Source organism: Dicentrarchus labrax, unplaced genomic scaffold, assembly GCF_905237075.1.
Source record: "Dicentrarchus labrax unplaced genomic scaffold, dlabrax2021, whole genome shotgun sequence".
Taxonomy (NCBI): Eukaryota; Metazoa; Chordata; class Actinopteri; family Moronidae; genus Dicentrarchus; species Dicentrarchus labrax.
In genome coordinates this window covers 4,083,163-4,098,973 of record NW_026136708.1, presented here as the reverse complement: position 1 = coordinate 4,098,973, position 15,811 = coordinate 4,083,163, and the positions used below count along the sequence as shown (strand labels likewise).

Here is a 15,811-nt window from a genome sequence, read left to right as displayed (position 1 = left end):
GTCCTCTGGGGTCCGCCCATCGCCACCGTTTCAGTTCTTCAGCTGCTTTCCTGGGGTGTGGGCATTCATTCGCCCAATGTCCTTTTCCTCTGCAGTTGAAACATTCTTCTGGGTCCCAGGGGCCACGTCCCCTGCCCGCACGGCGTTCGGAATCTGCCTTTTCCCCGTCCTCGCCCTCGTCCTCGTGCCCCGCTCGCCATTGCATTGTACATGGTCAGCTGGGCCTCGTCCAGCCTCTCCTGTTTCTTTTTCTTCCTTTGTGCGTCCTGACGCTTTTGAGTGTCTTCTTCATGCTCAGCATGTTGTAAAATCTCTGCCAAGCTACAGGTTTTCCAGGTAATACAGGAGCGGCGGCAGGCTTCTGCCAGTGAGGGGTGCATTCTGCTTAGGAAAAGGCATTTTAAGTTTGATTCATAAGCTGTGAGTGGGGAGCCTCCCATTGTATTTGGGCGCTGCATACCGCTATCAAAGGCAGTAGTGAGGCGCGCCAGGAATGCGCCCACAGCCTCGTCTGAGCCCTGATTCATTAGCTCCAGAGCGGTCATGTCTTGTGGAATTGGGAAGGCAGCCTGAATCTCTGTGCAGAGTGCGGCAATTGAGTCTCGATAGTCTTGGTTGGCATTATTATCCCATACTGGATCTTTTAAACGCAGGGGCAGTCTGGTTTCAGTGAAATAGCCCCTTATTTTGTGATACTGAGTCCCAAAGTTCTTTTGCAGCAGCCTTTGTATTTCTCTCATGGTCGGCCTATAATCTCTGCAGAAATGTTCAAATTCTTTTGCCCACTGAGTGGAGTTCTTTTCTGGCCGGGGCAGGTGAGCGACGGCGTCGATTAGGTCTGACTCTGTCCAGGGACGATGGACCAACATTAGGCCTTCAGGTCCCGCCACCTCCACCATCGGGCACACCAGTTCAGGGGCGGTGTCATGCCAAACTGTTTCGTCCTTGTGTCCGCTTTCCATCTTCGTCTTGCTTCTGGTGTTGTCTGCCGGTCCCCCACCGCTGGCCCCTGCTTCTGCCTGTGTTGGTGTGGCCGCTGCTGGGGATGCAGGTACCGGAGCTGGAAGTACGGGCTGTGGTACAGCTGGGTTGTACGGTGGCGGTGGAGCGGAGTCCAGATCAGGGTGCACTCTCCCAGGGTTCAGCTCGGACAAGAGAGGAAATTGTTGGTTAACATTTTGCGTCTTCAATTTCTGTTCTTTCTTTCCTTTCCCTACCTCTTCTTTTTTATTCTGACTCCTTATCTGCCGTCTTACTCTCTTCTGATTCTCTTCTTTCCACATTCCAATCTGCCTTAAAGGGTGTAAATCCCTTTTTCTGTTTCTTTGAAAGTGCTTCATATTATCACTCCCTTCTTTTCTCTCTAGTTTCTCCTTCAGTTGTGCTAATTGTCTGTCACTCAAGCTGCCTTCTGCTGGGAATCCTAGTCTCACCCACACATCAAGCTGCGCACAACTACCAGGATATCTTTCTGTTCATAAAATGGCACAGTGGTGATAATTTATTTGGACCTCTTGGTTCCAGCTCCGAGCAACTACGTTGTTTACTTTGCAAAGATCCCATTCTCTAGTCCTAACTTCCCTGTTAGTTGACTAAGACACGTCTGTCTACCCCCTAAGTGCTTCTGTTTAACCTTGGAAGTCCAGTTAAACACCACACAGTCCGGGTGAGAGTTGCTAGCTCCGGACCTCCCTGCTTCACTGCACTGCCGGCGCAGAAGGAGAGGCTTTTTAATTTTAAGTGCACTTCTACTTAATCAATGATTTGATTAATTTCAAATGTTTTCCCTTTTAACAATTTAAATTCTTTCTCACCGTTTTTGGTTGCACGCGTTTAGGTTCTTTCCTTGGCAAGGATACGATCGCTGGCCGGGCTCCGTTGAAGGAACAGCGTCTCACCCTTCGGGGGAATCTTGTATTTAGTGCACTTTGCCGTTGTTCCAACGGAGTCCAGATCAGTCGTCGTATCCCATCCTCGTCGCCAAGTTTGTGGTGGAAGTTTGACCGAATAAAGGAAAAACCAAACAAAGAGAAATTTGTCTTTGTATATTTATTCAAAGCTTCTGCGCAGAAGGATCGACATCAACAAGTAACAGTCAGTGTCTCCCGATGAGTCGATGAAGAATGCATTAATACCAGGGTTTTTATATGCATAAGAACAAAGAGTTGTGATGTTCCATAAAGAGATAGATGTCAGGGACAAATAAGGGAGGCATTCCCAAATGAGCCCCTACTCCCTTCTCAGACCAAAAGAGAAAGGAAAAAGTTTAGATGTTCAAGCCAGGCTATAAATGTGTCTGTTCTTGTATGCAGGTGGTTATCATGTAGTTTATCAGACATGTGTAGGTCGGGCTAGCTTTAAGCCTGTCATGTATTACATGAAGCAAATGTGGTTTGTCCTTGTATTAAGACAGCAAGTTAATTTGCAGTGCAGCGGAAACAGCCTTCTACAGAGTGGTGTAACACAAAGAATCACAGTTAACACAAGGATTATATACTGAATGATAATAATATATATTTTTTTCCTCTACATTAATATAGCTAACTGTTAGTTGAAAGGTATATTCCAAAACAGATTTTGGAAGGAGTAAAATGAAAACAAATATTTGACTCACCGGAACCTAATTAATGTTGCTGTGTGGCTGGCTGTGATGTGTTCACTACATTGTTCTTGAATCTGTTTGAAACAATGACATATCCCGCTTGTTATTTGTTCTACAATTACATCAAGATCAAATATCACATACATTTATTGCATAAACGTGATGAAACTAAATGACCCATCAAGACTTACAGCCTTATTTGTTTGTTTGAAAACGTCGCTGGTGATGTCATTGAATGACTCCTTATATTCCAGATTCATGGTGAGTTTTAAGTTCCTCACTGGAACAGAAACAGTTGTTATCACGAAGAAGCAACTTTATGAGACAAACATAACTTAATTCATACATTTTATATGAAATACCATTGGGTGCATTTGTTGTTATTGTCACTGGTGTTGTCGTCATTAGTGTTGTTGTTGTCGTCATTGGCGTTGTTGTCATTAGTGTTGCTGTTGTCGTCATTGGCGTTGTTGTTGTCATTAGTGTTGTTGTTGGTGTCATTGGCGTTGTTGTTGTTGTCATTAGTGTTGTTGTTGTCGTCATTAATGTAGTTGTTGTTGTCATTGCAGTTGTTGTTGTCGTCATAGGTGTTGTTGTCGTCGTCATTGCAGTTGTTGTTGTCGTCATTGGTGTTGTTGTGGTCATTAGTGTTGTTGTTGTAATTGACGTTCCTGTAAAAAGGAGAAAAAATTAATGTAATGTACAGTATAAAAAAAACACTTGCATCAATAAATGTTCTTTGTTCAACTTTATCCATTCAAAAGAAAAGAAGAATTGTTCCATACCAGGAGTTGGGGTCGGACACTGAGGGATATCTGTGGAGCCACATTGAAATTCAATTATTACAACACATTTTTAATGCTTAGGAAAACAGAAAAACATCACTTTTATTAGAACAGCTATAAAATGGCAGTGCTTACCTGTGATTGGTTCACAGAATTCTCCATCAGAAGGAAGTCCATTTATGCACCCACAGGTTTGTTCGGGGGCATTGCTGCATGCACCGTAGATGTTACACTTGTCACATGACCAAGCAAACTGCTCCTCACACTGACACTGCAGTCCTCCAGTGGAGTTTGGGTAGCACGCTTTCAAATGAATGTAAAAAAATCAGACACTATTGGATAAAACAGCAATAAATCAGCCATACAAATTACATAAGCAAACAAATAACAAGCAACAGTTCTTACCTGTAGTGAAATTTATGTCTATTACTTTTAAGAACTGAGTGATGGTGTAGGGCAGTGGGAACACTTTCAGACCTTCCCTGAATACACTAATCAGGTTTTGTGACACATTGACGGGTGGGATGCGCAAGTCAAGGACAATGTCAATTTCCACTGGGTCTGTGGAGGAGAACAGACAAATATCCATCAGAGAAGTCTGTCACCATCATATAGAACAATATTCACAACACTTTTCATTATGTGCAGTTATCATGACAAGAATTATGTTGTTCTGTTACCCACGTGCATTATTTAATCAAACCTTTTAGCTGACCCTTTGGATTTAAACTGAAACTTGAAATAGTTAATGTCTGGAGAACGGCAACCTTTAAACTTGACCTTGTTCATTTGGCGAGATTTAACCTGACTTTTATTGTGACAGGTACTTCCTGTTTGAATTGATGCTTTAATGGTTTACATAGGTTGTATGAGCCTAAAGGCAAACATATATTTCCAAACTACTGAAATACTCTAATTTCCTTGATTTTACAATGCCAGTGCAAATCTTCAGAAACACACACAGCCCATCATTCTCTACATATATGTGTCGTACCGTTTGGTGGTGTAGGTGATGGTAAAGGTGATGGTGTTTGCTCTGTAAAAAGGAAAATAATAAAATTAGAACAGAAACAGAACTCAGCTGCACTTTTTGTATCATAGGATATAATTCCACATGAACCGGAAACACTTGATCTTTTCAATTAAAACTGTGGTATGACTTCACAAGGAAACCTGGTAGAGGCTTTACATTTCTACATGCAACAGATTATTTTATTCCTGTATTTACTGAAACAACTGTCTGATAAAAGTTAATTGAGTGTCACAGGTAGTTTGTCGTTTCATGATTCAGGATAGGAAAAACTCTTGTTTCCGACACTTGTAATCACTTCTGATTCAAACAAAAAGAAATTCAAACTACAAGTTACAAACAGAGAATTTAGGTTGGGGATTTGATGGGTACAAAGCACCATCTACTGGCCAAAAGAGAAAAGAAAAATCAGGCATCAATAAATGTTCTTTTAGATCGATAAATTATTACTTTTGTCCTCAACTACTACAGACTCTGTTTAACTTTATCCATTCAAAAGAAAGGAAGAATTGTCCCATACCAGGAGTTGGGGTCGGACACTGAGAGATATCTGTGGAGCCACATTGAAATTAAATTATTACAACACATCTTTATGCTAAAGAAAACAGAAAAGCGTATCCAGTAAATATTCATTTATTACATTTTTGCCAATAACATCACTTTTATTAGAACAGCTATAAAATGGCAGTGCTTACTTGTGATTGGTTCACAGAATTCTCCATCAGAAGGAAGTCCATTTATGCACCCACAGGTTTGTTCGTGGGCATTGCTGCATGCACCGTAGATGTTACACTTGTCACATGACCAAGCAAACTGCTCCTCACACTGACACTGCAGTCCTCCAGTGGAGTTTGGATAGCACGCTTTCAAATAAATGTAAAAAAATCAGACACTATTGGATAAAACAGCAATAAATCAGCCATACAAATTACATAAGCAAACAAATAACAAGCAACAGTTCTTACCTGTAGTGAAATTTATGTCTATTACTTTTAAGAACTGAGTGATGGTGTAGGGTAGTGGGAACATTTTCAGACCTTCCCTGAATACACTAATCAGGTTTTGTGACACATTGACGGGTGGGATGCGCAAGTCAATTACAATGTCAATTTCCACTGGGTCTGTGGAGGAGAACAGACAAATATCCATCACAGAAGTCTGTCACCATCATATAGAACAATATTCACAACACTTTTCATTATGTGCAGTTATCATGACAAGAATTATGTTGTTCTGATACCCATGTGCATTATTTAATCAAACCTTTTAGCTGACCCTTTGGATTTAAACTGAAACTTGAAATAGTTAATGTCTGGAGAACGGCAACCTTTAAACTTGACCTTGTTCATTTGGCGAGATTTAACCTGACTTTTATTGTGACAGGTACTTCCTGTTTGAATTGATGCTTTAATGGTTTACATAGGTTGTATGAGCCTAAAGTCAAACATATATCTCCAAACTACTGAAATAGATGTGAGCTTTTTTTTCAAAAGCTTTACAATTTCCTTGATTTTACAGTGCCATTGCAAATCTTCAGAAACACACACACAGCCCATCATTCTCTACATATATGTGTCGTACCGTTTGGTAGTGTAGGTGATGGTAAAGGTGATGGTGTTTGCTCTGTAAAAAGGAAAATAATAAAATTAGAACAGAAACAGAACTCAGCTGCACTTTTTGTATCATAGGATATAATTCCACATGAACCGGAAACACTTGATCTTTTCAATAAAAACTGTGGTATGACTTCACAAGGAAACCTGGTAGAGGCTTTACATTTCTACATGCAACAGATTATTTTATTCCTGTATTTACTGAATCAACTATCTGATAAAAGTTCATTTAGGTTCACATGTAGTTTGTCGTTTCATGATTCAGGAAATCAAAAACTCTTGGGTCCAACACTTGTAATCACTTCTCATTCAAACAAAAAGAAATTAAAACTCAGTAACAAAGGAAGAATTATCCCATACCAGGAGTTAGGGTCGGACACTGAGAGATATCTGTGGAGCCACATTGAAATTAAATTATTACAACACATCTTTATGCTAAAGAAAACAGAAAAGCGTATCCAGTAAATATTCATTTATTACCTTTTTGCCAATAACACCATTTATATTAGAACAGCTATAAAATGGCAGTGCTTACCTGTGATTGGTTCACAGAATTCTCCATCAGAAGGAAGTCCATTTATGCACCCACAGGTTTGTTCGGTGGCATTGCTGCATGCACCGTAGATGTTACACTTGTCACATGACCAAGCAAACTGCTCCTCACACTGACACTGCAGTCCTCCAGTGGAGTTTGGGTAGCACGCTTTCAAATAAATGTAAAAAAATCAGACACTATTGGATAAAACAGCAATAAATCAGCCATACAAATTACATAAGCAAACAAACAACAAGCAACAGTTCTTACCTGTAGTGAAATTTATGTCTATTACTTTTAAGAACTGAGTGATGGTGTAGGGCAGTGGGAACACTTTCAGACCTTCCCTGAATACACTAATCAGGTTTTGTGACACAATGACGGGTGGGATGCGCAAGTCAAGGACAATGTCAATTTCCACTGGGTCTGTGGAGGAGAACAGACAAATATCCATCAGAGAAGTCTGTCACCATCATATAGAACAATATTCACTATGTGCAGTTATCATGACAAGAATTATTTTGTTCTAAGTGTTGCGCACGTGCACTATTTATCAAACCTTTTAGCTCACCCATTTGATTAAATGTAAACTTTAAACTTTTTATGTTGGGACAACGGTAAGCTTTAAACATGGCCTTGTTCATTTGGCGAGATTTAACTGGACTTTTATTGTGACGGGTCACTTCCTGTCACTTCATCTGGTCACTTCCTGTTACTGTAATCTGATGCGACTTGATGATGTGTGCCATCCAGGTAAATAAAACCCTTGGTCATCCATCTTTCTTTCTTTTTCTTTTTTTTTTCGCTCACCTTGTTCGCCCTTAAATTTCTTTTGAAATTATCATCTGCTAAGTAACTTCAGCACAACGACAAGTATCTGGCAGTTTGAAAACAAATCCATCCATAATTTCCCAATTTAACAAAGTAATTAAAACAAATGGGAATGGTGTGCTCATGTAGCAATGTGACGTGTGATCTCAGGGAAAGTGACAGCCTAACGCTGAATAACGATGTGTGGGTACTGAACTCAGATCAGTGTGATACTGACAGCACTATAGCTATGTGAGGTAGCCAGTGAAGTGATTTATTTCTTTCAGTGATAACTTAATAGCGTTGCCTCTGGTTGTGTTAATGCATGCTGACCTATATAATTTTGCCCAAGAGTGGGTGATACCAGCATCTTCAGGGCAGAATTCCAAATCCTTCGACTTAAACTATTAATTGTGATTTACAATTACTTCAGTAAATGTATTTAGTTACTTTTCACCCCTGACGAACGCAGAATTAACATGAAGTTTATTTTCCAGATCTCTGTGTGTATGCATGAGCAGTTCTCTCGTGTGGTTGTGCTGGGCTGACCTGTTTGACTGGTGTTCAGCTGGCAGTACTGGTCATCAGCTGGAAGGCCAGTAATGCATCCACATGTGTCATTAATGATGGCATCGCAGGCTCCGCTTATGCAGTTGTTGTATGACCAAGCAAAGCCCTGCTCACACCTGCACTGGTATTCACCCATATTTGATGAACACACTGTGTGGGGAGACAGCAGCACGCAACATCAAGGTTTAATGACGGGTTAAAATATGTCATATTGTCATAGGGTTAAATATATTCATCTTTTGGCAAACAGTGCAGCAAGAAAATGACAGGATGTTGTCATTACCTGTTGTGGTGTCAATGCTGGTAATTTCAGCAGTGCTGTTGATCAGTAAAGGAAAGCTGAGTGTGTCCAAAAGCATCTGGAGACGCTCCAGGTCAGAGATGTTTATAACAGCTTGGAGTACATAATTGGAGGAATTAAGGAGTGCTGGGAAGACATGAAACAGGCACAGTCAGATACTGTATCATGGGAAAATTGGTAGTCCGTACTTTAATGACGAGAAAAGCAGAGTTAAGTAAATATTTAATAAAAGATAATCATTTTATCATTATAATATTAAATATAACACTTTAAAAAGTAATCATAGGCACATTATACATGGTAACAAAAGACAATAGCAGAAACAGAAACACTGATACAGTTGAAACATTCTGTTGATACTATCAAAATGTGACTCACTCGCTCTCTTTTCTCTGGCATGTGATGTTTTTGTACCCATCAGTTCCTGGAGAAATCCATATACATCTGAGTAGTTCACTTGAACAGTTTGTCTACATACAACAATAACTGTCACTAAATACTAATTATACACACAACTCCGTATCTCATATAGCACTACAACCTTGTGAGAGTTATTACTTATGAATTATATTTCTTACCTCAAGGGATACATTCAGAGACTGTGTGTATCCCTGATTATAGTATATAACCAGAAGAACAACAATGTATCCCACTGCCTTAGGTAATGCCATCCTGACTAGAGTGAGGATACAAGAAACACAATGATTTCTCATTATGAAATGAAACAGGAGAAATGTTTCTTTTATTTATTTACGATAAACTGATAGCTGATGGTAGCATAGATGCTTGAGATGACAAGGTGCTGGAACACGAAATGCTACCAGGAAGCTAATAAGTAAAACACTGGATTAGTTTTAGTTTGAGTAAGTAGCGTGAATTTCTGATTATTTAATTTTTTTATATACATTTATTTACACTGAACCCAAAAATGGAGTGACACTTGCAAGCTAATCCAAGCAGTCAACTCAAGCTGCACTGCTATGTCCACTCCGACTTTACAGTTATTTACAACCGCTAACATCTTTCTGTCCAATCTGTAGTCACATTTTCAAAACTCTAAACACAGTTATTCCCACATCAGTCTGTTCATACCATACAATTAACACAATTTATGTTGTTTCCACAGAATATGCAGTCAATTAACCCATTTCTACAATGCTTTTTTTTTATTTACGTACAAGCTCACCCAATACCAAAACTATGGATGTTTTTTGTGTTATTTACAAATGCTTACACACAACATGTCAGAAATAAAGACCTTCTGATCAAAACCTTAAATGTTAAAGCCTCTACTTCTGCAACAAAAGAAGTTCAAAATATATATTGAAACAGCTGATAAGCATTTTTTAATGAACATATCACTGAAACATTGAGAAATAGTTGATTTATTGTAATTTGAGTAAAATAGATCAACCACAGCTAATTCCAATCTCAATCAGAGACATTGCCAGGTGTGGAAGTTCTTTCAATTACATACACAATGCAGTATACTGTAAAGGGGACTTTCTGGACTGAGTTTATTCAATGTGGATACAGAACAATACAGATGAGAAGATTAATGTCTGGACAAGGAAGATGAATATTTGTGCCAGGGAGAAGAAGAGGGCCAGGGAGAGGAGTAATTGGACCAGAACCAGGGAGAAGGAGAGGTAGGGGGAGAGCAGTAAGAATACGTGGTGGTGTTCAAAGGAGAGCTGTTGTCACTAATGAAACAACAATATCATTACAGTAAAGTTGCTATCTCTCATGTAGGCCACCAGTCCCAATGCAAATACAGTATGTCGTATTTTTGTTCCTCTAGGATGCAACATCTTCCTCCCTCTGGGGGAAGAGGAAAGCTCCTCAGTGAGGACCAAGAGCATGCCATTGTAGGACTGGTCATTGCTGACAATGCAATAAAACTGAGAGAAATTCAAACCAGAATTGTTGAGGACAATGTGGTATTTCCTAATGTGGAAAGCATTAGCCTGACCACCATTGCTCGGACTCTGAGCAAACACAGTGTTTGGATGAAACAGTTGTAGACAGTTCCTTTTGAAAGGATCCAATATGTCTTGTTCTATAGTGAGTTTTATAATTTGTTGCTCTACATGTAAACATGAGTTATGGTGCTGATACTGTGTTGAATATCCCTCAGAGAGTCATGGAGTTCGAGGCTAATCAAACCCCACATGATACCATTTATGTTGGCGAGGCAGGGGTTAACCTGGCAAAGACACGTTGGCGGGGAAGAAACGTCATTGGAAAAAGGGCCAGCGTTGATGTGCCGGGTCAGAGAGGAGCAAATATTACAATGTGTGCTGCAATCTCAAGTGCTGGTTTGGTTCTGCACAAATGCCAGATTGGTCCCAACAATACCGAGCGACTTCTTTTGTTTTTAGATGACCTCCACCAACGACTGGTGCCAGAAGCAGAAAGGGAACAGGTTGGAGGAAACGTGAGGACATTTGTAATTGCATGGGACAATGTTGCATTTCACCATGCACATGCAATCACAAACTGGTTTGAGGCCCATCCAAGAATGGTTTCCCCTTTCCTCTCCCCTTTCTCGCCTTTCCTAAACCCAATTGAGGAATACTTTTCTTCCTGGAGGTGGAAAGTGTACGATCATCGGCCACATGACCAAATGTCTCTACTTGATGCAATGGATGCCGGCTGCAGAGATATCTCAGCTGAAGAGTAAAGTACATCATGCAAATAAAATTATTATCAAAATTAATAAATAACAAAACCATTAATTGCAGTTGCATGCATTGTTAATAACATATTTAATATATATGACCAAAAAAAAATCTAATTCAGCCCGAGCCCAACATACGGCAGCAGTTTTGGGCCTGGGCAAAGAATCAAAGCTCTGAGCAAGATACATGATTAACATGAAGTGCATGGGAAAACATATGAGACACGACGAGGCACAGATAAGCATTGACAGCAGCCGGGGTAATAAAAAAAAAAAAAAAAAAAAATTAATTAATTATTAATTAATTACTTAACCTTATCTGTCCTTCTGTCCTTCCAGTAGCCTGTATTTTGTATGCATTTATTTACTTTACTTGCTTTGTTTTGTTTCTGTTTAGTTTTATGTTTTAAAGCAAGCTACCCTCAGCTACATGATATATTTCCCAGGAAAGTCTTTCTAAAAAGCTAAAACACAACTCTAGGCTTTTCTTTAAAATTCACTGGCCATTTGATTGGTAAGCAACCTTAACATTGTAAGCTACAGCATATAAAACACCAGTTTGTTGTTTCGCCTAATATGGCAAATCAGTGCTTTGTCTGTACTATGTAGCATAATCCTCTACAGTTTGCCTGAAAGCATTTTAAATATTAAACACTTACATAAAATAAGAGTTAAGTTTTAAAATGTTAATTGTATTTATTTACCTCTCATTGTGTTCTGTCATCCAAAAAGGGCTCCTGTCTACATACGGTCTATGTACGTCTCCACATACACAGACCAAAATTAAACATGTGAAAGGCCATCAGTCAAATTCCTGGAATACTTTGTCTGAGTCACACCCCTGTCTGGTAATTTGCTGGCAATGAGTTTGTGTATCATAAGTGTTGTATGTAACTGAGCAAAAGGGAGCTGCATATTTTTCTGTTTGTCATGGGAAGGTGGGTGCTGAGGGTGCTGCAGCACATCCCATTGACCCCATTTAACTGATGAAGTATCTGAATATTTGTTTTACATTTTTAACAGAATATGATAAGAAAAAAGTAAAAAAAGATGTTTAAAATTTACAAATTTAGAACTCCAATCTAACCTGAAAATGTCACCACATGAGGTCGAGGTGTAAGGGTCAGGGGATCATCTAAAGTTGAATAGAGATTTGTGCTCTAGAGAGCCCGAGCCAGTGTTTAGAGGGGCAAGACTACACTGAAAACTGTACAAAACACAACTACTCACTTGTACAAAAGGTTGGGGGAAACAGGATAATATTTTATGATCACTATCTCCTTCCAAGTGTGAATTATAATAATTCTAAATACAATAGTACATAGTCCAAATAACTTATGTAGTGTTAAAGAATATTTTAAAATTTCTACATTAAGGAATCTTTTGAATCAATATGTTTGTGTGTGTTTACTTAATAACATTGGATGAAAAAACATCATCACATTTATTTGAGACGAAATTTCAATACTTTTTAAAATTATTATGGCTTATTGACTTATACAACCTTTTAGGTAAGGTTGAACAGATATTAGTGATATGAAGCATTTGAAAATGGTATGACTTGTATGACTATGTAGGTTAGAGTGAAATTGTGTTACAGAAATCTCCAATCTACATTCAGATCTCATGAGAAGTCAAAACAATGGTTTTGCCCTGCATTTTGTAAATGCTTTCACTTTAAACAAACTTGTCAATGGTCGATTCACTTGAAAAACCTGCTGATGCCACATTCCTCTACTGGGAGTCCGAAGTTGGATAAAAAAAACTCCATTGGCAAGTCTTTGAATACTGTCCTGCCGACAACTGATGGACATTACAGTTTTTTTCAATTGTTTACACGCAATTTTGAAAACCGGGTTCTTTTTTTCAAAATATAATCACAATTATCCAAACACCACACTCAATTTGCATAATTCCTAGATTGTTTGCATAATGACACACTTCAGTCAAAACATACACTCTTCAGTCAAAACATACACACATATTTGTGAAAATGCTATTAGTTTTCATTTAACCAACACAGTCCTCAATGATCAGACACTATTGCAGCCAGTTTCACACTGCTGTGATAAATAAAAAACACATTTGTGAAAAAACTAATTTTAGGAAATAGCATGTGCTAGATTTTAGGCCAGACATTGTTATGTAAGGGATAATTTAGATGTCAAAAAAAATAGTGACAAACCCACAACATTCTTCATGATTAGTTTGAGATATAGGGAGAATGTACACAAATAGGCCTACTATAAACTTACCAAGCACTGCACAACACTGATGCTGCAGACTGAATATTTCAAGTATTTATTTCAATACTTACATTATTTCTTACCACAATCAGTTACAGTAATCAACCAACAATGAAATCAATGAAACAAATAAAATCTGTAGACAAATAAAAATGACTGCATGAAGTACATACACTTTGACTCTACTGTCTACTACTGTAAAAGCAACAAGAATACTGTAACTATTCATCATCTCTCCGTCTGGCTGAGTGCTGCGTTTTCAAATTAGCACATGTGTGCTTCCACACCTGGTGGATGTGATTATCCAATTGGTTCATTAGTGTGGTCATTGGCAATCCGGGGCTTTGTAATGACAAGGAAGTAACCTCACAATCCTTATCTGTGTCTAAGGTGTGAAAATGTGTGTAGAGTTTTACAAATAACTGTGTGTAATGTTTTACAAAAAGGGTGAAGCAGACATTGTGTGTAATGTTGTGCAAATCTGTGGAGGTGTTTTGCTCCTTGGAGTAGAATTTTGCAAATGATGTGGAAATTTTTATTTTAGTGTGTAAACAATCATAAAAAACTGTAATTAACATGAGCACTTGAATCCATCATGTAAATGTGCCAGATTTAGCCATACAGGCTAATTTTAATCTACAGTCCCTGGCAGGGTGATGATATCATTGGTGCAGTACAAGCAGTTAAATCAGTTTTCCCATTCCCATCACTGAGAATTTTGTTAAAAAGCCTCACTGAAAAACAGTATTCCTTACATCAAGTGCCATCCAAGCCCACCCTCTTGCTCAAAAATCCATTCAATGCAGTCTGCTATTACAAGCCAACAGTTTGACTTGGTGATATCATTTTGAAAGGACTGCTTGTTAATTTTTTAATTGACTACATATTCTTGTTCACCTTGGCATTTGTCTGAGTGGGCAAACCAGTTACAAGTTTCCTTGATCATGTATTCATGGTTGCCGGGGAGACGTTGTATTGTCCGTTTTTCAGCAAAATCAAATGAGTGGAAAACACAGTCAATAAGCTTCAGACCGTCACGCTTGCTCCGTCTGTAGCACCATTAGCACACCATTTGCAGTCTGTTTTTTGTCAGAGATGTAATGGTTGCTTTTGCTGTCACCTCTGCATCAGCATCCTCAAGTTCTACAAGCCCCAGGTAAGTACTGATAAATGCGTGGTGCTTTTTTGATGCGTGTACACAGTAGGTTTTTGACTACTTGTCTGTAGATTAATCAAGATAGCAGGAAAATTGTTGTTGAATCACTCAGCCAATCACTCATCTATGAAATGCTCCTTTTTCATTACATTTTTGGTCATCTTGGATGGAGCCCTGTCCAGCCTTGCATGTAGTGGCTAAGCTAATAACTGTGATGCACAACAGGCTTGGGTCTTTTTCATTATGGAAATGCTCTTTAAGATCTCTAAGTAAATATATCTATTTATTTTACCTTGTATTATTGTCAGACAGTGAAATTCAGAGATCTGTCTCTATATGCGTTCAAATCCCTGTTACCCGAAACGCTGACTGACTCGGACTTATCAGCCTATCAGCATAACATAGAGACTGTGTGCTGATATTGCTCCCATACAATGCCCTGCCTGAACAGATCAGTGTTGTAGATGAGGTAAAGAAAAACTGTGCCAGTGTTACAGGTTTTACAGTTAAGATCTCTTGAGGACGCTGTAAAAATGTAAATAATGCTTAGTTTGACGAGGCACTTCTGCTTTTGAGCTTAAACCTGAGACAAAATGCAGTGCAGTCTGTTTTCTTTGTGAAAAGTTGTGAACTAACATGAAACCCAGGTGAGAATATTGACTGCTCAATGCAAATACTGTTGTGAGAGATATTACATAACATTTTTTGAACCGCGTTGGTTCTGTTGCTTTAAGGCGATTTGGGTGAAGTTATGCGCCGGGAGATGACCCGAGATGAGGCCTTGAAAATGCGCTGTTGTGTATTCCCTGGTATCTATTGCAGGTATAGAAACCTCCAACAAGCATGAAGCTCTGACGAGCGTGGCCAGTATTTCAGTGTCAAAATAAGCAGTCTTTAAAACTCTACGATCTTGACCTGAGGTGAGCAAATAGTTACTGCATGAAGATCAGAGAATGATGGCGAGGGAGACCAAGGGTGATGAGTGCCCTATGGAGCCCTGTTGAACATGGGGGCCGGCTGCATGTAGGCTTGGTTTTGTAGGCTACTGGTATTGATGCACAATGAAAAGTTCGGGTGACAAAACATATAGTGGTGATTTTTTTCTTAGTGGTATACAACAGGATGTTTCAAAAGACAGAAGACACTGCTGTGAGTTGTTTGTTATTCACAATGTAAAAACATTATATGTTATTCTAGCATACATTTAATTATCTTTATCTATGTGTGTAGCATATAGGGACTGCAAACTTGCATTTCATTGCACAACCTTGTGTTGGATAATGATGAATACATTTGCTTCAACCACACCTTCATACATAATATATCTGAAAACCACAAGATTTAAAGACATAGTTAAAATGTTACAGGTAGACAAACGATATTTACTGTAGCTTGTGGTGGGCTAGAGCGAGCGAATATGATATGAGTGTGCTGGTCAATTGTTGACTTGTTTTACATGAGTGTATGCCAATGATCATATTTG

General features: G+C 38.9%; 1 protein-coding gene across 41 annotated transcripts in view; it reads right to left on the bottom strand.

Annotated features, from left to right (window-relative positions):
• The window catches only part of adgrf8 (adhesion G protein-coupled receptor F8), a 47,917-nt gene that overhangs the window by 12,899 nt on the left and 19,207 nt on the right, over positions 1 to 15,811 (bottom strand). For 9 of the 41 annotated variants that reach the window (XM_051409391.1, XM_051409406.1, XM_051409407.1 and 6 more), the window contains 13 exons: positions 6,566 to 6,733; positions 6,391 to 6,420; positions 5,999 to 6,040; positions 5,383 to 5,538; positions 5,113 to 5,280; positions 4,938 to 4,967; positions 4,382 to 4,423; positions 3,793 to 3,948; positions 3,523 to 3,690; positions 3,388 to 3,417; positions 2,965 to 3,273; positions 2,794 to 2,882; positions 2,615 to 2,676 (listed from right to left, as the gene is read on the bottom strand). In XM_051409391.1, coding sequence (XP_051265351.1) covers positions 2,615 to 2,676; positions 2,794 to 2,882; positions 2,965 to 3,273; positions 3,388 to 3,417; positions 3,523 to 3,690; positions 3,793 to 3,948; positions 4,382 to 4,423; positions 4,938 to 4,967; positions 5,113 to 5,280; positions 5,383 to 5,538; positions 5,999 to 6,040; positions 6,391 to 6,420; positions 6,566 to 6,733 — 1,450 coding nt within the window. Of the gene's footprint in view, positions 1 to 2,614; positions 2,677 to 2,793; positions 2,883 to 2,964; positions 3,274 to 3,387; positions 3,418 to 3,522; positions 3,691 to 3,792; positions 3,949 to 4,381; positions 4,424 to 4,937; positions 4,968 to 5,112; positions 5,281 to 5,382; positions 5,539 to 5,998; positions 6,041 to 6,390; positions 6,421 to 6,565; positions 6,734 to 6,835; positions 6,992 to 7,924; positions 8,096 to 8,228; positions 8,373 to 8,624; positions 8,671 to 8,824; positions 8,923 to 11,630; positions 11,760 to 15,811 lie in introns of those variants that run through there. The other 32 variants (XM_051409380.1, XM_051409389.1, XM_051409403.1 and 29 more) reach the window with 23 other exon arrangements.